The sequence below is a fragment of the Meriones unguiculatus genome, chromosome 20 (assembly GCF_030254825.1).
Source record: "Meriones unguiculatus strain TT.TT164.6M chromosome 20, Bangor_MerUng_6.1, whole genome shotgun sequence".
Lineage (NCBI taxonomy): Eukaryota > Metazoa > Chordata > Mammalia > Rodentia > Muridae > Meriones > Meriones unguiculatus.
The window spans coordinates 39,942,259-39,963,614 of NC_083367.1; the positions used below are offsets into that span (position 1 = coordinate 39,942,259).

Below are 21,356 nucleotides of genomic sequence, written 5' to 3' on the forward strand. Positions count from 1 at the left end.
CCTATAGATACATTTGCCATGTTCATGCGCTCCTTTGTGTAACACCAAGATTATCCTTTCTCTAACATTATATAGCACTGGATTATGATTTTAAACCTATTAGAAGTCTCCCTGTTTCTTGGAGTTCTTCTTATATGTGAGCCTTCAAGAAGAGCTCCTACTTATCTTCTGGTATCTTTTCCACAACCCCCCCCACACCAATTGTACATTTTCATATACTCTATGTATGTTTCTTGCTATAAATAGAATAAAACATTTCAAGTAAAATAACTACTGAAATGCTAATTTGTGTTGGGGGTTATGAGATAACAATTATCTTACTAACGGCTCTTTTTCTAGGGTGACATGGTTATTGCCTCAGGAACTATAAACTGCTATAATGACAGATTCTGCCACTTTCATTGAGTAACATTTTAATGTTATTGGCACAGCACCAGGATCAGCTTTCTACACATAGCTGCTACCAACAGGCACATCTCAGTTGGAGAGAAACCTCAGTAGCCCACCTCTCTGTGCATGATATTAGGAGGGAACTACCCAGACCTCTAGAGAAGGAACAGACTAGCAGTACTATCTGTAAGTGCCATACGGCAGGAGTGAGAAGTCTCCAGACAGCGGAGGCTTCTATTTCATTGTCCCTTACAGTGTCGTCTTCTGAGCTTAAAAATGCAGAAAAGAAGGCTCCCCCAGGCTCACTGATTCAGTCTCCATCTTAACAAGATCCATGTGTGATTCTGTATATACACTGTAATCCCAGAAGCAATGACAGTGAGAGCAGCCACGACAAAAACCTGGATGAGGAGTGAAAGGCCATGTTTTCAGCAGAAATCCTGTAACCAGTACACATTAGGGAAGAGGAGAAGTTACCAGCCATAGAATGCTTATATAGAGTGAGAAACAACATGATTGTGTGAATAAAATTAAATATACACTGTGCCAGCTAAAAGTGAGTAACTGGAAAGATACTGAACTGCTTAAAAGCAAGTAAGAAGTTGATGTCTGTGAATGAAAAGCACTAGAAGAGAGGTAGAAGAGTTGGGAGGGAGTGCACAGGTGGGAGATTATGTAAGGATTACACAGCAAATGGGAAAGGCTGAATATCTCCTGTTCTGGCAGTTCCATGGTTAAGTTTGCTCAGTAATCACACAAGCTGATTCATCAGCAGGCTTCGTTATCTTTGTTTTTTAGATGGAAAGGAAACAAGTGTTTAAAGCACTGAGTGTTATGCAGGAAAAGATAACCCTTGAGATTCAGGGTAGGAGACTCGGCTAGGGAAAGATGAGGCGGGGGAGGGAGTGTACAGGTGCTGATAACAGCTGAGGACAAGGGACAAGAAATGTATGTTGAATTTTCATAATGGGGCGGGAAGTTGGTTGGCAGTGCAGTGGACCGATAGGAAAGAGGCTCCCTCCTAGATTTAGAGTCTTGTAAGGCAGAGTTCCTCCCTTCTACCCCCAAACCTTACCGGGGGTCTCCCTTTCCATAGCGAGGAAAGGATGGGCGGTGGCTGGGGGGGGATGTTGATGCAGACTCTGCTCACATGATGCTTCTCTTCTCCCCTCCCCCCTCCACTTTTCTTAAGGTCAGCAGGGATCAGGGGACAGAGTTGCTGGGCCCCCATTGGCTACAGCACCATCAGCTCTTCTATAGTTACCATGACAACCACTGACGTCAGGCACTTGCCACTCACCAAGGATACACAGAACACAGAGAATGGCTCCTGGACTTTTCTATTTCAGCAAGGTCACTGTCTTAATTTTATTCCTCTGCCTTTTACTGGAACAAAGATTGGATTTATTCCTGGCGGTTACAGCAGAGGCCTTATCTGACGGGCACCCACTGTACTCATTAACAAGGAGGGTGGCCTGACGGTTACAAGGTTGATGTGGGCTGGAGCTTGGTGACCCAAGCATACCACAACGTGACATCAAGTCACCTGTGAGAAGATGAGGGCAGAAATGGGAAGGCAGTGGCGAGCCGACAGATTTAGGGCAGGGCAACCCAGAGAATGACTGTGTTTTCATCATTTCACTGAGATGCACGGCTGGCAAAATTCCTAAGAGAATTACTGATTGTGGAAAGGACAGCATGCTAAGCAGCAGGAGACGGATGAGCTCCTATGAGCACTCCAAGCTTCTGGACCCATCTCTGGGGTGTGGAGAGTACAGAAGACACACTATGCCTCTGTAGGTCACAGAACAAGAAAATGGGACCCATCAAGGTACAAGTGAGAGCAAAACCATGCACAGAGAACTGAAGGCCAGCAGAGAAAGGAGATGCACACACACAAGGCTGGGATCACTAACAAGAAAAAGGGAACCACAGAAGGGGGCAGGGCTTGGACCCACAGACACAGCTGGTAGGGTCCACAGAGCAAAGCTAACAGGAAATAAACAGAGCATCTACGTAGGTAGGTGTGGCAGGAAGAGCAACGCCATGCTATGACCGCCTTCTGCACTCCCAAAGTCACCCATTTGTGTTAAGTCTCCAAGCTACAGGATTCTTTATTTTCCATTTAAATGTTTTATGTCAGAAACTTAAGTCAGCAAAACCTTAGGCTTCGAGTTAAATCACATGTAGACACTGAAGTAACTCTAAACATCTGTACCATGAGCAGGAAGACACATATTTGATATTTCTAGGCACCTTATGAAAATCACAACAGGCCATGGTTCTGTATCAATATAGACATTCATTTTCAAAACAACAGAATAGAATGATAAACTTAGGCTTTATAAGACTTTTCTGGATTCCAAATCAGAGATAATAAGCAAAAAGGGGACAAACTGGCTCTATCACAGCTGCCTTCTGCACAAGAGCAAAGGAAACAGTCAGTGTGGGGGAGGTTTGCAGAATGTATCTGCAAACCGCAAGTAAGGGTCTAATATTCTTAACACATAAGTATTGAAACACATTACAGGAATGGAGCCCTGTCAGGAGAATTCTGAGTGCTTGTGAGAACACTCCAAGACAACAAGATGAGAGTCTGGTGACCTCAGTTTCTTCAAATCTTGGAATTGTTTTTGGAATGTGTTTCTGTGCTCCTTCCAGGTGTAGCAGATAGGAGTGAGTTTACTTCAGATCAATCATTATTGCTTGCTGCTGTTATTCAATTACATGTTCAAACATCCTTTATATGCATAGATGGAAAACAGAGGCATTTATTTCCTGTGTTTTCCTGGGTGTAGTTAGCCTTCTTGGGTTGTATTTTTCCTACTAGTATCTTCTGTAAGGCTGGATTTGTGGGTTGGCACTATTTATTTATTTATTTATTTTTTAAAAGCTTTGTTTATTTTATTATGTGCCTGCATGCACACATGAACGCCATAAGAGGGCACCAGATTTCATTATAGACGGTTGTGAGCCATTATGTTGCCGGTAATTGAACTCAGGACCTCTGGAAGAGCAAGCAGTGCTCTTAACCTCTGAGCCATCCCTTCAGCCCGGGTTGGTACTTTTTAAATTTGTTTTTGTTGTTGAATATCTTGTTTTCCCCATCTGTGATGATTGAGAGTTTTGCTGAGTACAGTACTTGACTACTGTGCAAAATACCATGGATTCAATTTCTGGACATGGGAAACAATATCCACTTGAATAGAAAAATATTCCTTGTTCACTTTGTGGGAGTTTTGTGGTAGTTTCCTCACTATGCTCCCTTTCCATCCTTTCTGAATGGTAATATATATTTTGTGCCATTATATGTTAAATGTATATGATCTGCTTTTTGATTTTGATTTTATAAGGGATTACAGTTAAGAGACTGCATGAGTCTCAGAAAAGATTTAACTTTGGACTTTTAAACAGTGCTGATACTGAGATAAACTATGGGGGATTTGGAAGTTGTACTGGATACACTTCTGCATTCTGTTATGGCTACAGGTCTGTGGGGGCCAGGGAGTAAAGTGTGGAGGTTTGGATAGGAGTGGCCTTCATACACTCATGTGTCTGAATGCTTGGCCCATAGGGAGTGACATTATTAGGAGGTGTGGCCTTGCTGGAGGAAGTGTGTCACCATGGAGGTGGGCTTTGAGGTCTCAGATTCTCAAGCTAGGCTTAGTATAGCATTTTCTTCCTGCTGCCTCTGGAGTTCCAGATGTGGAACTCTGAGGTTCTCCTCCAGTACCATGTCTGCCTGGCTGCCACCACGGTTTCTGCCATGATGACAATGGACTAAACTTCCGAAACTATAAGCCAGGCCCAATTAAATGTTTTCCTTAGAAGATTTGCTGTGGTCATGGTGTCTCTTCACAGCAAGAGAAAAGAGAGATCCTTCCATTATTGTCTCCCCCTACACATACCCTCCAGGGTCTGCTGGAAGGACCCTGCTATTTGAGATTGCAGTCCTCCCAGTCCGGATAGCCACTCTTAAGCTTGGTGTTATGGTGCAAGACTCCTTCTCCCCGGCAGGGCCTTGTGCTTTCTGCCTTACTTCCTCTGGAGAGTGTCTCTAGACAGAGATGCCCCTAGCCACATTTGATATATGGCCTTTGACACAGCTCCCTACTAGCTCTCCCCTCCCTGTGCCTATAGGATAGATAATTAGGTACTATGTTCCCATTCATCTGATAGGAACATGCTGTTTAATGCGAATCAAGCATCCTTCAAGTGCTTAGTTCCAGCCAAATATGTACACCTGTCCTTGGAGCCCCCCCCACCCCCATTCTCCAAAGGGTATATAGCTTTTGTTCTCTGGAATTCAAGCTGAGCTAGCTCCCAGAAGCAGTCCCAGGTGTGTGATCCCTGTACAGTGTTCACCGGCCATTCCAGGCACACGCCTTGTCTAGTCCCCCTCCTGGCTTCATGGGCTGGTGGGAGACAGCCCCTAGGCAGGAGGAGAACAATGGCCTACTTTGTCACAGGCCTCACATAACCTGGTGAGTGACCTGGGTTGCAATCTCTGAAACCATTAACAAAAAGAAACATTTTCTCCTTTTAAGATTCTGCCACAGAGAGGAGAATCTGAATAACACATTTTGCTTACTTAAGATCTAGTTTAACACAGAGATGATGATTAAACTTTCTGTCATTCAGCTTGCCCAGTACTGTCTCTCTTCTATCCTTACCATCTTCTGCTTCCTTCAAATGCTTATCCAGGTGGCTCTGAGAGAACCTGTGAGGAGTGACTCACCTCTGATCATCCTTTCCCAACTTCAACCTTGTTTCTCCACAAGTCTCTTTCTTTATGAGTGTGACAGTTCTCACCAGCCTTCTTTGAAAGCCAGAATGGTTGCAGAGGAAGTACACACACACACACGTGTGTGTCTGTATGCAGGTGTATATGTGTTTGTGTGTACATGTATGCATGTGCACATGTCTTGTGTGTGCAAGTGTCTATGTGAATGCTCACCTCTCTGTGTGCCTGTTCTATTTTGCTTTCTGTTGTTTTGATCTTTGTGGATCCTGTAGGGATTTCTGTTCCCAAAATGGTTGACTGTGATTTATTAATTCATTTCCTCAAGCACTTAGTATATTTATATAGGCCATAAAATTTCAGGTGAGATACCTGCCCTTCTGTCATTGAAGAGGGAGAGGCTGACAGGTAAGCAAACGATACAGTATACAGTGAGATATAAAGTAAAGCTGAGTAAGATCTAATGTAAACACAGGTTTCTATTTTCCTTCTCTTCTTGAGGGGACATGATGTTCCCCATAATAGGGTGTTTTCCACTTGGTGTTAGTCAAAGATACAAATGAGAAACGGCAAAATACAACTTACTGAGTGTGTAGAAAGGCCTCTGGCTTGGGAAGTGTGAGAAGAATCCAGGCTTTAATGCATTTGTAATCACAATGTCAAAAAGGTCTGCAAAATCCTTCCTAAAAAAAAAAAAAATAAAGTAAATTTACCTTAAGGAATGAGAAAGTTCCATAGGAAACAAAACTTAATCTTCACCTATGCATTTAATAATGACATCATTGTTCACCCTTTGAGCAACTTTCATATGCTTTAAATGTTGGTATAATGTTCTTTTGGAATATATACAATTCATGCTTGTTCATTCAAATGCTGATTTCTTTACCCCGCTATCTGGTTTCAATCTGGACACTGCATTGTGATGCTTATTCTAAGCATCACCTGTCTCAAGTTTGTGTAAACATGCCGCCATTTGTTCTCTGTATTGTTAATAAAACATCCAGCCACAATGCTGAGCAAGGGAGAGAATAGGGTGGGACATCCTGGTCCAGAGGGGAGGAGAAGGGAGTGAGTGGGAGGGTAGGAGAGCAGGGATAGGCAGGAGAGGACTTTAAACCATGAGGATAGATGAACTGGACCTAAGATACAACTAAAAGCAAGTATAATGGGCAAAATCTGAATGGTAGGAAACTACCATTCAGGAGGTTTAGGATGGAATAACTTTTGCCCAGCATTGTGCTCTAGGTTAATTAAATAAATCCAAGTCATTGTGTGGTGATTTGGGTATACAGCTGGTTTAAGAATAACCACAGATTAACTAAAAGATAAATCAATAGTAAATATTAATGTTCAGAAACATTTAAATTTATCTTATGTACTTTAAGTTGGAAGCTACGCTAGAAAGAGAAGGTGGATGGGTGCTAGCCAGTTTTTCTGAAAATATGACAATTAGGTTAAAGCACAAATATAACAAAACAAAAGCAAGTGAGAGAGGTGGGGAGGAAGCTAGCAAGAGCACAGAAGCTGTGCTAACCTAGACTCAGAACTTTCTCCTGAAAACTCTGTTTCCAAATCTGAGGAATGGAATTCACAAGTACTTATTTAGCCTGAAGAGTCAATAGATTGGGCACTATATAGGCCATACAGAAAGTAGCATTACATGAAGCCTGGCAATAGTTCTCAGAGTGTTTTCAAAACACAAGGAAGGCACTTTATTTTGCAACCAGTATAATCCTATGGCAATTTTTAGATGACAACCTTGATGTACACTGAGAGGTATGCTAAGGACTATCTGATGCAAGGTGGTTTTCCCTAGGGCTCACATCACCCTAGAGAAACAGTGCTCCAGAGTGCATTAATAAGTGAAAAATGCAAAGACTAGAAACCAAGATCAGAAGCAGGATTTTGGTTATCCACGCTTGTGAAAATGGGAACTGAAAGCCCTGTGTGTTCCGACACACGGTCCTACGCCAGGACTGCAATGGTATCCCAAAGAGGTGCTCTCTCCAGGCACCTGTACACTAGCCTTAATTTGCTGCAAGTGTAGCCTCCTGTGTACTTTTCAGAAGGCAGAAAGCCCATTCCCAGGTCAGTATACCACAGAACAAACTACATCTGCACACATGCTAAAAAACGTAGAAACCCCAGGGCTAAAGATTACTGATGGAGGGAAGATGAAAGGCTACAGCTTGGTTCACACTCAGGGCAACTGTGTATGCTGAGATGTGAAATATTAGAAGAATTCTAACAACCTTCCGGGGAATCCTGCTTTGACTATGGGCCTTCCCTGGTATTGCCAAGAATGACATATGTAAGTTTCATAGTCATTAAAACTTACCAACTATTCTGCCCAATATGTATGACTGACTAGAACATACTCTGCGCTATGTAAACATGCCCTCGTATTTACTAGGAATATTCATGAGTCCCTAATTTTAAAACAATGAAATTGAGGCTTGAAAAGTTATAAACTGTATTCCTGGCCACACGGAAAGTTGTAAAGAAGGGCTTGAATCATGTGTGTCCCTTTTATTGCCTTGATTTTATATTAACGCACCCCTGGCTTTGCTAAAAGGCACAGTATGTGCATCTGCACTGAAATGGACACAGGGGCTGCTTCCTGCAATCTGTCAGGGAGTGTATTCTTCTAAGGTCAGTCCTCAGTGATCACCCAAAGCTGATCAATGAAATCATGAAAAAAGGTGTCACTTACCCAAGGATGTAACTGCCAAGAAGTTTACAGTAATCACTGTGAGAACTGGTGATCAACATAGTAATTTTCCCAGCATCCTTCAGCTGCTGAAGCCACTTTCTTACAGACTCAGGACAGCGGTGCACATATTTGCCCAGATTTCGTTTTATTTCTGGAAAGAAGAATCCACAATTTTCTGAAAAAAAAAAAGAAAAGGCAATATGTTTAATAAAAACATTTTAAAACTTAGTTTAATCGCAGACAAGCACAGGTCTTTTTCAAAGATATAGAAAAATAAAAGGCATAAAGACCAGGTTCTAACAATCTAGCCATTATGCCAATGCTAATTGCTTGTTGTTTGTTTGAGACAGGGTCTCTCTATGGAGTCCTAGCTGTTCTGGAGCTCGCTATACAGACCAGATTGGCTTTGAACTCACAGAGATGTGTCTGTCTCTGTCTCCCAGTGCTAGGATTAAAGGTGTGAGACACTACACTTCTTGCCCTAACTGCTTTTAAAAATAGCATTTCTGGGGCTATAGAGATGGCTAAGTTGTTAAGAGCGTGTATTGTTTTTGCAGAGGACTTGAGTTCAGCTTCCAGCACCCATGTTAGGCAGCTCAGTGCCTTTAATTCCAGCTCCAGTGCCCAGTGTCCTCTGTTCTTCGCAGCACTCTCATTCATTTAAAATATTAACATAAAATGTCATGATAATTGATAATACTATTTCATAAGAATCAATAAAATAGTATAGTACCATATCACCAACATTTTAAAACAGAAAAAAGCTCACTGTATTTGAAGTTAAGTGAATAATAAATAACCAAAAAATACTCACTGAAAACACCTAAGAACCAAACATTCATATATTGCAACAGGAGCCTGTCTTTGGCATGAAGCAGCTATTCAGCCAGCTGTGTCCTTTAGAGGCACAGTAGTGTCACTTCAGAAGATATACAAACCTCTATAGCTAGGTTACAGCCACTGAGAGGTGCCAGAGCAGAGCTTCCAGACAAGGCTGAAAAGCACTCAAAGGCTAGAATGGCTAAACCAGAGGCTGGACATGGCTCTCATGGCATTGAGCAACTGCAGATTTTGCTGAAAGGCTACTGGATTCCTAATGCATTTTAGAAAGACTGTTTTCTAAGCACTATAGTACTAACAATCAGAGAAGGAAATCTAAGTTCTTAGCTTCTGCAAGGCTAAGAAGAACAGGGCAAAGACAGAACAAGAGGTTAAACGGTTTGTATTGACTCCGTAAGTATACCTAGCCATCATGCTAGTCCTGTGACTGTCCAGTGATGTACATGACACAGCAGAAATGAAGGTTCTAGGACTATGTATGAAGGCTACATTTTTAAGACACTCAGGATACCAATTCAGAAGTGACTCTGACTGAAACAAACAAAAATGAAGCCTGAAACAGTAGCAAACACTGTTTCCTGCCTGCCCAGGTCTGTTGCTGGAGAATACTATAATTTGTATCAAGTTTCATTCTCCTTTCAAGGACCTTGAACGCTCAGTAAAATCCTGGTCTTTCTGTCCATACACACAATGTTAATTTTCCCAACTTATCAGCAAATTTCTCGGAGATATGCAGAGAACCATATGTAGCTAATGAACGCCAGAGAAAACACTGCAGGAGTAGGGGGCCCTGGAGTAGTGATGCCACTGAGGACAGGGTGAAGTATCCCTCTCGGGTTACTCAACGTTGCCATGATCACAAGTAGATCCATAGCAGGTACCTTCAACACAAAGTACAAGTCAGGGGTGGAAGAAGAGAAACATGAGGGGCACTTGGACTCCTGATAACACCATGAGTTAACAAACCTGTAGATGATATTTGCTTGTGTGAAATAAGCTCAATTAAGCAACAGCCTCTCATTAAGAACACCTGTTGGGTAACCTTAAGCGTCATATGCAGAAAACAATACAAACAACGACATCACAACCACACTAGAATATAGCACAAGGGAATATGCTACATTGAGAGAACACACAGCAGATGATCAGGTAGAAAGGCACAGGTTTCGGCACAGTTCTCTTTATATTTGGTCCCAGAATGACACGTGTGCAGTTTTCTAGATTACTAATGTTTTAGAAGTTACCCAACGACCCTTAGCAATTAAAATATATTTTGTTTCTCAGCAAAAAGAAGGTTCTGTAAGCAATAAAAGGATATTAAGAAAAAACAACAAATGCAAATGGCTGAGATTATAACTGTGTAACAAATACTGGCCACAAGTAATTTCAGAGGCTTTACATGTTAGAGTGGCATTTTGTAACATAAATTTTACATCTGATTTATAATTTTAAGACACTTAGGCTACCAATTCAGAAGTGACTCTACCTGAAACAAAAAAAAAAAAAAAAAAAAAAAGGAAGCCAGAAACAGTAGCAAACACTGTTTCCTGCCTGCCCAGGTCCGTTGGCATGATGCTAAAAATGTTTACAATCTTTTCTGGAGGAAGAAAATATTTTCCTTGGTTATGTGTGTCTACTGCCCTCTAGCGACTGACATGCAGATGGCTATTAAAATTAGTGTTAACCTTTACAACGGATAGAAAAAAAGCATATAAAATTTAAAAGCACAATTTAAATCCATTAATTAAACAGATTAAGTAAAATTAATCATATATTAGTTTATTAGCAATTTTTGGTAAGTCTAACACAATAAGGCAAATATACTAAATTAGGGGAGATCATTAATATGGGGCTACCCTTTCATAAGCAATTGAATAGGACAGACTAGAAAAAACAATCCTGTTTAAAGAAATGCCAGTGGTAAATTACAAGCTGTGTGTTTTACAAAAGATCACAGACTGACACACCTAAGTAATCTCAAATCATTATCTGTGTGTGCACGCACGCACGCACGCACGCACGCACGCACGCACGCACGCACGCACGCTCGCTCATGTGTGTCTACCTGTGTGGACACAGAAGACAACCTTAGATACATTTTCAGCATCATTCACTGGCCTGGAGAGCTCCAAGTAGGCTAGGCTGGTGGCCAATGAGCCCCAGGGACCCACTAGTTTCCACCTCAGCTGTTACTGAACTTATTAAGCAGGCAACGCCATGCTTGGCTTTTTATGTAGAGTTTGGGGTGTAGGGTGTGGGGTGTGGGGACCAAACCCAAGTTCTGCTGCTTGCAAGACAAGGATTCACCAAGCCATCTTTCCAGGACACTCAAACCATATTATTCAACAAACTTTAAAATTACATTCATTTATTGTGTGTGCACACTTATCATGGAACACATGTGGAGATCAGAGGACAGCTCCAGGGTATTCTCTCTTTCCACAGCTGTGAGTCCCAGAAATTGAACTCAGGCGTTAGCACTGGTGACAAAAGCCTTTATCTGCTTAGCTCTCTCTACCATTCTCTAGCCATATTCTTATTAAGAGATGATTATAGAATTATAGTTTTTCTACTAAATGATTTCACCAAGAAATTAAACTTTGAAGGCATGCAATGTATCTTTCTGCTTAGCATGAAGCTGTCAATCAATGCATGAATGCTAGGTTAGTATAGGAGAAAATACAAAAACATTTATGTTTTTATATTCAAAGTAATAACATGACTTGTACCATGCTGCCAAACTGTGCATAAAAAAATAACATCTATATTTACTAAATAATGCTGAGAAAATAATTTGTATCTAAAGTTCTGGTCCATATTCACCATTATAAAATCACCTTTAATATGATACCAACAGATTAACACTAATTGGATAGGCAGGGAATTCAGATCTAAGGTAGAAAGCAACAACCTTTTTTTGTTCTGAACTTGTAAAGAAGTCTGCATTTTCACTTAAGCACTGAAGGAATTCTATTTCATTGCCATTTTATGGAATTCATTTCCCTGACTTTTCCACCACCCCTCTTAACTCGTATTTTCTGTGTCCAAATGGAAAGGAAAGTAAAATTCCAAAAGGCTGACTTTAAAGAAAAAAATTAGCTCTCTTATGTTAAAAACTTGGTTGATCCAGCATTGTGGAAAAAGCTGCGATGTTGGAACAGTTTGCTGTACATGGAAGGTGGCCAGGAGGAACCAGGCAGGGTTGGGAGACCTCTTGTGGTCAGAGGAAACTGGTACAACTTAAATATTGAAAACTGTTTCAGCCACATCACTACTGCTATCACTTCTCTTGCTACTCAGCTGCCACCATTGCTCCTGTGACCCAGGGCAAGAGCTGTCAGAGCTGTGAAGGGGAAGGGGATGCTGCGATGCCAACACCTCCACCATCACCCTCCAACTAAGGTCTGTTGCTGCTTCCACTGCAGAACGTAACTGAGGAGATAGAAAATATCAACTCCACCAGTGAGATAAGAGCATGTTGGTAAATAAACCACCAAATATTTTACCTGAGGGTTATTAAAATATATATGCAGTGTAGATGCTCCAATTAATTATTTTCTAAAAAAATCTTTACATATGAAAGACAAGAGATATTTATTGGAGGATGAAAGCGGTAAATTTCTTTTGTGCATTTATAGACAGCAAAGGATGCAACCAAAACTTAAAAAAACAGATTTCCCATTTACAGTCTTTGTAGTTTGTACTGCTCTAATGATTTATTTGTACATAAATACATATGGATGAATGTGAAAAATCTGTATGCTAAATAGAATACTCAGAAAAGGACCCCAAAGAAGAACTGGAAAGCGAGGTACACAATACAATGAAAAAAAAACATGAAATATACTTTTAACAATATTTTATTTCTATATCTGTAATTTAATTCATATACCTATGTCTCATTCCAAAGATCTGACTCAACTGGGCTGGGCTACAATATGGAAATGTTTTGAAGATCCCCAGGTATTTCTAGGGTGACATTAGGTTAGAAGAACTGCTCTAAATATGGACACTCAGTTTTTCTGCAATTATCCCGTATTTTGTATGTGACATTGGAAATCACAGGCTTTCCAAGCAAGGGCATTTTAGTTGCAAAGTATCTCTATTGGCTACAGTATACTTCTGTTTATGATAAAGGAAACCCATATGTATTACCGGCTGTTTGTTATGTTTTGTATATTTCTGTGTATGTGTGCTGCAAATGCTATAGAAAGTGCAACTTGTGGGAGTCATTTCATTTCTGTCATGTGGCTTCTCAGGTCCAAACTCAGACTGTCGGGCTTGGCAGCAAGTGTCTGCTTTATTAAATACTGAGTCATCCTGCTGATCCAACCATTGATTATCTGAAATTCTATTGTGGATGGTATCTTTAAAATGTTTAAATTAGCATGCTATTTTGGTTATTTCAATTTATTATCTATAAATGGAGAATTCTTGGGTGGGAGGAAGTCTATCACAAGGTTCTTCTAGAAAAATTATTCATATATTTCAAATGAATTGCAAATAAGCCAAAGAGACTCCTTTCTTTTCCGGCTCCAAAGCTACTGTCTTAGTTTTCTTTCTATTGCTGTAATTTAACAGCAATAGGAAGGGAAGCATTTATTTCAGTAGTCTGTCACAAAGGGAAGCCAGGGCAGAAACTCAGTGTAAGAACCTGGAGGCAGGGACTGAATCAGAGGTCATGCAAGAAAAAAGCAGCTGGTTTACTCCCAAAGTTCATTCAGTAACCTTCCTCATACTGCCCAAAGGTGGCACCACCCAAAGTGTGCTGGCCCTTCCTCACCAATCATTAATCAAAAGAGCCTCACAGACGTGCCTACAAGCCAATCCGATGGAGGCATTTTCTTAGTTGAGGTACCTTCTGCCCAGGTGACTGCAGCTGTGTCAAGCTGACAAAAAAACCTAATGGCACAGCTACCGAAGCATTAGAAAGTCTAACCATGTGACTTATAAACCCTTGGGTTTCAGTGCCTGGGTCGGGTAACATATGCTCTCTAATAGCTTACCACAACCTCTGCAGTATCCATGCATTCCATGTGACTTACAAGCCCTTGGGTTTCAGTGTCGGGGTAGGGTAATACATGTTCTCTAATAGCTCACCACAACTTCCGCAATACCCATGCATTCCATGTGGCCAATGCAGCTGACTGTTATGTTAGCTCTGGAGTTTACAACCTGTTTCTCTTTTGATGACAGGATGAGTATCTGTAGAAGGACAGCTTTTTTTTTTTTTTTTTTTCCTTCTGGTATGGTTACACGAGTTTTCTAAAGGGCAGACCTGAAAGACAGCACAGCTGTCTGCAATGACATCTGCACCAGCTGCTAGGTAACAACTAGGTAAAATTCCTTGTGGATAGAGGCGAAAACCTCAGCCATGCATGCACACCAGTGGAGGAGCCATTGCTTTTTAGTAGTTTAGCAATGTAGAGCCTCCACATAGCTCAAGGCCTACAACATAGGTAGAACGTAATCAACCAGTTTGGGGGCTGTTCCTACAATTTACTCATTCTGGGGTTGTCAATACAATGTCCATGGCCAAGGGGAGACAATCCCCATTTTTTTTCTTAATTGAAAATACATCTTTCCCCATATAGTATGTTCTAATTACAGTCCTCCCCAACTCCTCCCAGATCCTCTCCGCTTTGCTACCTACCCAAATCCACACCTTTCTTTATCTCTCATTAAAACACAAACAGGGCATCTAAAAATAATAAACTAACACAATAAAATAATATAAATTAAAAACAAATCAGAATAAAACAACAAAAAACAGAAAGGAAAAGGGCCAAGAAAAAAAAAAGCATAAGAAACATGTACAGACACGGAGACACATACATCCACATACACTGAAAACCCATAAAAATGAAATCAGAAACTTAACATATACATAAAAGATCTGTTTGGTGAAAACAAACAAACAAACAAAAAAACACAACTGGTCAGATGAAGCATAATGAGACAAAAACCCTCCAAAAATGCCACTGAATTTATTTTGTGTTGGTCGTCTACTGCTGGGCATGAGAGCTGCCCTTAGGTGTGGTTTCTAAGTAAGACTCTAATTTTTTCTTTGTCAGAGTTCTCAATTGGAGATAGCTGCTGGGCAAGGGATGGAGGTTTCTTTCTACCCTCCTTCTTAGCACTGAAACCCCATCTGACTTAGACTTGGGCAAGTCCTGTGCCCTCTGTCCCAGTCTCTCTGAGTTTAGGGTATATTACTCTTGTTTCCTTGGTATCTTCCATCCCTACTGGCTCTGATAATCTTCTGCCTCTTCTTCCAGAGAGTTCCCTGAGCCCTGAAATGAAGGATTTAATAGAAACATCCCCTTTAGGATTAAGTGTTCCAAAGGTCTCTAACTCTTTGTACATTGTCCGGTTTTGAGTCTCTATTTGTTCCCACTAACTTAAGGAGGAAGCTTCTCTGGCGATGGCTGAGCAAGACACAGACCTGTGAGTATAGTAGAATGTTGTCAGGAACTATTTTATTGCTACATTCCTTCAGCAGAACAGTAATATTTAGTTTTCTGCTAGGTCCATATATAGTCTCAAGTTCTTGGCCTCCTGCGCAGTGTTGGGGATGGGGTCAATCTCATGGAGTAGGCCTTAATTCCAACCAGATGGTGGTCAGTTACTCCCATAACTTTTGAGCCACTTTTGCACTATCATATCTTGTAGGCAAGTCAACATTGTAGATTGAAGAGTTTGTAGTTGGATTAACTTTTACCTTTCTCCTATGGTAGTGTGCAGAGTACCATGAACAGTCAGTTGGGGTGAAGGCTTGACTTCTTCATGTTCAGTGAGTAATGCAGAAGGTGTCTTCAGAAATAGAGACTTACCATCAGTTCTTAGAAAACAACCAACAGCCTTGGCAATAGCCTGAGTTGCTTAAGGGTTTTTGTGAGGATGTGCCCTGGGCCAATAATTCAGCAATTCCCACTCTTAATCAGATACACCTGGGTTATGGGTGTGAATTTGGATAATATTGCTAAAGAAGTAGTCAGTCAGGAGAATTATTATGGCAACATAGGAGTAAGAACACTGGATCTGAGACCCCTTTAGATGATGCCTTTGCTCAGGACAGAAATGGAGAGAAGAAAAGGTATAGGTGAGTCTGACAGTCAAATATTAGCACTGTCAGTATTAAAGAAAACTGGATTCGTCTGTATGAACCGACAGGGGAAGCAGTCGGGGTAGTAAACTGTGTTACTTCCACGCACGATTCCCAAACCTGGAGGCACAGCAGGACACTGGCAGCTACCACTTCCTGTGCACTACTTTTGGAGATGGGTGAGGGCCCCAAAAACGTACACCTGCGCCAGCACACATGCAGACCTGTGAAATAGGTCAAGACCCTGTTTAGCTGCCTCTGCAGTGATTCAGTGATTCACACCTGATAACTTGTCTCTCCTCCTCTAACGTGGCTCTTTGTCTGACGCACAAACTCTTTTTGAGCATGGATTTTTAAACACTAGTGCTTCTCAAAGTTAGAGTTAAGAAAGAGTCTTCTAGAAGGTTTACTCTGAGTTTCTGATTCAGTTGGTCTAAGCCCACAGTTTAAGAATTGTTACATTAGAACGCACAGAGATCCAGACAGTATGGGAAACCTTTTCACATAGGATGGGATCATCTACGAGGGACACTGAAGTAAGCACAGGCAATGTTAGGATGAGAGACGAGGTAACATTGTTTAGTCTTCATTTTACAGATGAGATTTATAACAAGAGGAACAGTATTTCTTTACTTACTCCACTTGGGCATCTTCGTTGGCTTCAGAAATATATTTTCTTACTAAAAAGTTAACCATGTTTAGTATTTATAAACAAACCAATATAAACGACACTGTTTTGCAATAAACTCCTTTTCCGCAGGGTAACATATATGCCTTCACATACAGAGTCCCAGCTACTGTTCCTCTATTGTCTCTGGCCTTCTCTTTTTAATGGTATGTTCTATGGTTCAGAAGTAGTCACTTGGTTGGAGAAACAGTCTCATGAAAGACCTCTATGGCCTGATATATTGGTCCTTGTGGAGCTCTTGTCCTCTCCAGGTCTTACTAACTCCTCCTTCTTTCATATGATTCCCTGCACTCTGCCGAAGGTTTGGTTATGAGTCTTAATATCTGCCTTGATACAGTGCTAGGTAGAGTCTTTCAGAGGCCCTCTGTGGTAGGCTCCTGTCCTTGTTTTCTCCTACATTCAATGTCCATCCCATTTGTCTTTCTAAGTGAGGATTGGACATTTTACCCCGAGTCCTCTTTCTTGTTTATCTTCTTTAGGTGTATAGATTTCAGTATATTTATCCTATCTGTTTCTCCAACCAAGGACCATGCATGGCTATAACCTAGAACCCCTGCTCGGATATAGCCCATGGTAGTTCAGTATCCAAATGGGTTCTCTAATAAGGGGAACAGGGACTATTTCTGACATGAACTCAATGGCAAGCTCTGTGACAACCCCCTTCTCCCTCCCCCCCCAGGGAGGAGCAGCCTCACTAGGCCACAGAAGAGGACATTGCAGCCAGTCCTGAAGAGACTTGATAAGCTAGGGTCAGATGGAAGGGGAGGAGGTCCTCCCCATTACTGGACTTAGAAAGGGGCAGGGAGAAAATGAGGGAGGGAGGGTGGGATTAGGGGGAATGTGGGAGGGGGCTACAGCTGGGATACAAAGTAAATAACCTGTGATTAATATAAAAAATAAATAAATTAAAAAAATAAACCTTGAAGCCAGAAAAAAACAAAACAAAACAACAAAAAGAATTAGTCACTTCACTCTCCCACTTTCTTAAACATCTATGGAATTTTTAAAAAGGTAAATCCAATTCTGCCTTTGCTGCTGCCTACAGAATTCTAATACACTTTATTTTCATCTCTGAATGACATATTTTCAGGTTCACTGATATACTTGGTAATAAAGGAATAGCAGGAGCCACAGCAAGACAATGTAAGCCCAGGGCTAAAAAGTGAGAACTTGCAATATTTTCCTTGTGCCTGTCAGAGGAGGTACAAAGCTGCAAGCAGCCTATGTTGAGATCATTAGAAGCATCTAGAGAGCGTCAATGCTATGAATAAAGTTTTTCCTGCTTAAATACCACCTTAAGTCTTAAGTATAAGAAATGGATTTGTTTTATTTCCTGCAGCAATGCTCTAATGATGTCTGCAGATAAAAACTGGAACAGGTTTTAGGGGCTGGCTTCAAGAGCACTGTGGGTTTCATGTCAAACAGTTTTTTTATTTGCAGACATATAAATCACCCCCGAGGGTGTTGTTTTCAACAGAAACTGGTCACTGACTGATTAGCCTGATTTGAAACCTACTAGTTCCTTCAGAAGAAAGAATCTGGAAAAAAACAGGTGAACTGTAACAGTGCCTTCAGGCACAGGGGATTTGAGTGTGCTAATTCTATTCCAAAAAAAAAAAAAAAATTAAGTTGATTTCTTCAGCTCCAAGGCACAAATAAATCAGAAACAGTAACAGAAACAAAAGAATCATATTCTAGATATTATAGTTCACTTATTATAAAATTTTAAAGGAAATTTGCCTTCCACTGAGGACTCAAGTGCTCAATTATTTAACCAGCGAAAGTCCTGGAACAGTATGGTCACTGTGGTTTTTATAACCCATTTTTTCTTATCAAGTTTGTAGCCTGACAGAATGCCAAGACAGCCTCTTAGTCTATCCATGCTGAGAACTAAAGCTCCCAGTGAACATAAATGACCATGATGGATGCATCAGGTCTCTACACTCTACACCAATCATGTATGAAGCACAGAGCAGAGAACACACGGTATATGGGGTAGTCACAGCTTTCTCCTTTACAAACCCAGTAATTTACATGAATGTGGCCCAAGAACAGCGACCAAACACATTCTGGGCAAGAAACACATCTCTGTATACTCACTAACCACACTTTGAAACACTTGACATCTAATTTTATTAACTTTTTATGTACTTTGAACAAATACACAAACACATCACTCACACACACACACAACACACACAACACACACACTCAGAGCCTTTCTCATCATAGCATTGCATCAACCTTTCCCTTCCCAATAGCTCCTCCGCAGGACCAAAATGCAAGTTACTTTGAGAAAGATGAATTGGGTCAAAGACTATTCCCTTCAGGAAGTTTCTGTTGTTCTTCCTTCTTTCTTTCTTTCTTTCTTTCTTTCTTTCTTTCTTTCTTTCTTTCTTTCTTTCTTTCTTTCTACTGGGAATGGGTACATTTGAGAATCACTGTAAGATATTTGTGACCTAAAATAGTGAAAAAAAAATAGTCACACTGGCTCTCTCCAAAAGGTAAATTGTGATTACCATTATGGATACTGAAAAGGAAACATAACCCTGACAACATAAGAGTATCTTGACCATTCCTGTTCTGTAGAATACTTTGGGAAAGGTGAGGCAGTCTTAAGCTGAATATCCACAAACACACTGGTTTGATATTGAAGCGATTCCATTTTTAGGTAGAGCTTAGAACAACAGAGCTAAATAACTACATGCTAATGATATCAGGAAGCAACTCAATTATCCCACGTGTCTACTGCATGGATAAACTGCAGTGCAGGGATAAAAATACAGAAAAGGACATTCTGCATATGTACAAAACCAGGTAAAATTAGTCTGTGGTGTTAGATGTCTCTCCAGGGCACATCTCCAGGCTAAAAGAATCGTGAGGGAGCCTCAGGGGGCAATGAAAGTTTTATTAGCCAAAACCACTGTTACCAATAGAGTTTAACAAGTGCAGTAAGAGAGATCTGTCTTAATAGTTTCACGATTAGGAAAGTGATTTGAGAATAAGACCCAAATCATCAAGTGCTAAACCAGCCATGAAAGGTTCAAATGGAAAGAATAAGCAAAATAAAATAATCCATGCAACACTGCCAATTTGTTCACCTAGAAACGTAATGACTCCAGTTTTCAAACCTAAGAAGCGTTTTTTAATTTTACAATCTATGGGGGAAAGTTGTGTATTAAAAACTGAAAGCTATATGTGTTAAGAAGACACAGGTCATGTTACGAGAAGAGGTCTCCTTAGCAGACAGGTCTCCTTTCCTCTGTCACATAACCCCGCAGTACCTGTTACCACTGCATTGTCCTCCCTCCCGGAGGACGATCTCACTAACGTAAGCAAAGCACTGACAACTGTCATCTTTCCTCGTTTCTTCCACAGAGTTCCTGAATCAATTAGTCTAATTTAGCAACAGTGGTGGAAACAGCTGTCACTATTTTAAGAACTGAATGTTTATCTGAAAGCATTTATGAATTCATAAACCACACTTCCCCTTTCCCAGACCATAATCTCCGAATTCCATTCTTGGCCTGATGGAAATATCATGAGACTGGATTTTTGTCTGGCCCTGTAAATAACAATCAGCCTGGACTTAAAGTGTCACTGAACTTTGCAGGCATCAAATAACAGATTTGTATCTGTAAAGGAAAACAGTTCTTTGTTTTTAGAATTAAAGAAATAACATTTTGCCAGTAATAATTTTCCAAAGTTTCATATTCTCAAAGGTAGAATTAAGGACATATGGGCTCTAACTCCCACCCCCAAAGAGTGTGAGAACTAAGCTCAGCAAACTACACTTCATTTAAAAGATATATTCTTTCACAATTTTATATAAGCTTACTCAGACACACATAAATTTTGATATTTCCCACACTGTCATTTCATCAACTTCGATTTCTTACTATGAGCTCAAGACTTTTTAGCTTCAGATTGAAATGGGTCAAATTTTAACTGAACTCTGTTCTCTAGTGATCTACATAGCAAATATTTTAAGAACAACAACAAATGGTTCCAATGGAACCATTTTTTTTTTCCTCAAGAAGATGACTAGTGTGCATAAACTATTCAAACAGCTGACAACACAGGAGCCTGTATTATGATGGAGGATTCCTAAATTGTCTAGGCCTGTGCTCTAGCTGGCCATTCATCAAGGGTGGCTACTTAAAATTAGTTGTAAAAGTAAATAAAATTGAAAAGTCAGTTTTTGCAGCACCATACCATATTTCAAGTGCTTGAGAACCACAAGCGGTTTAGTGGCTACCGCAGCGGGAACCACAGATACGCGTCACTGCGTCATGGCAGGAAGCTGTGTTGGCTAGCCCTCCCATGGGTGTAAGTTAACTTCAGTTCACGGTTCCTAAAATGATCAGTCGTGGCTACATACGATGGCAGTGTGGTATTTGGATCAGAATAAAAAGTCAACACATTTGGTCCAGAAATAGAGTATTTTTCTAAAAAAAAAAAGGAATAATTATAACCCTGAAAATATTTCAGTGCTTCAGAACAGGTTGGTGGGAGCTATTCCCAGATTGGGTGGCTTTGTCTTGCACCTCAAGCAGCCATGTTTGCCTTCTCTACCTCAACTCTGGGCCCTTTTTCAGAAGCGGCCATATTATCTTCTCTACATCAAGAGTAGGGATGGAACATCTAATAAGCTTACCCGGTCAGAATTCCAGAGAGCATCTGTATATTAAATGGCAGTCCTAGATCATTGTTATGATAGGTAATCTAATTAAGATGATAGGATTTGTGTTAGACTTATTTATGTCAGGGTGAGTCGGTGAGGGATTTTCTAGATTCCATTAGCTGAAGTGGGAAGCCTTATCCTAAATGCTGGCAGTATTTTCGGCTGGAGTCCTAGACTAAATATAAAGGAAGAAGC

General features: G+C 40.7%; 1 protein-coding gene across 1 annotated transcript in view; it reads right to left on the reverse strand.

Moving 5' to 3' along the window:
* Positions 1–21,356, reverse strand: part of Nt5dc1 (5'-nucleotidase domain containing 1) — a 103,957-nt gene that overhangs the window by 10,174 nt on the left and 72,427 nt on the right. Inside the window, 2 exon segments of the mRNA XM_021658926.2 lie at positions 5,717–5,814; positions 7,845–8,019. Of these exon segments, the coding sequence (XP_021514601.1) occupies positions 5,717–5,814; positions 7,845–8,019 (273 nt within the window).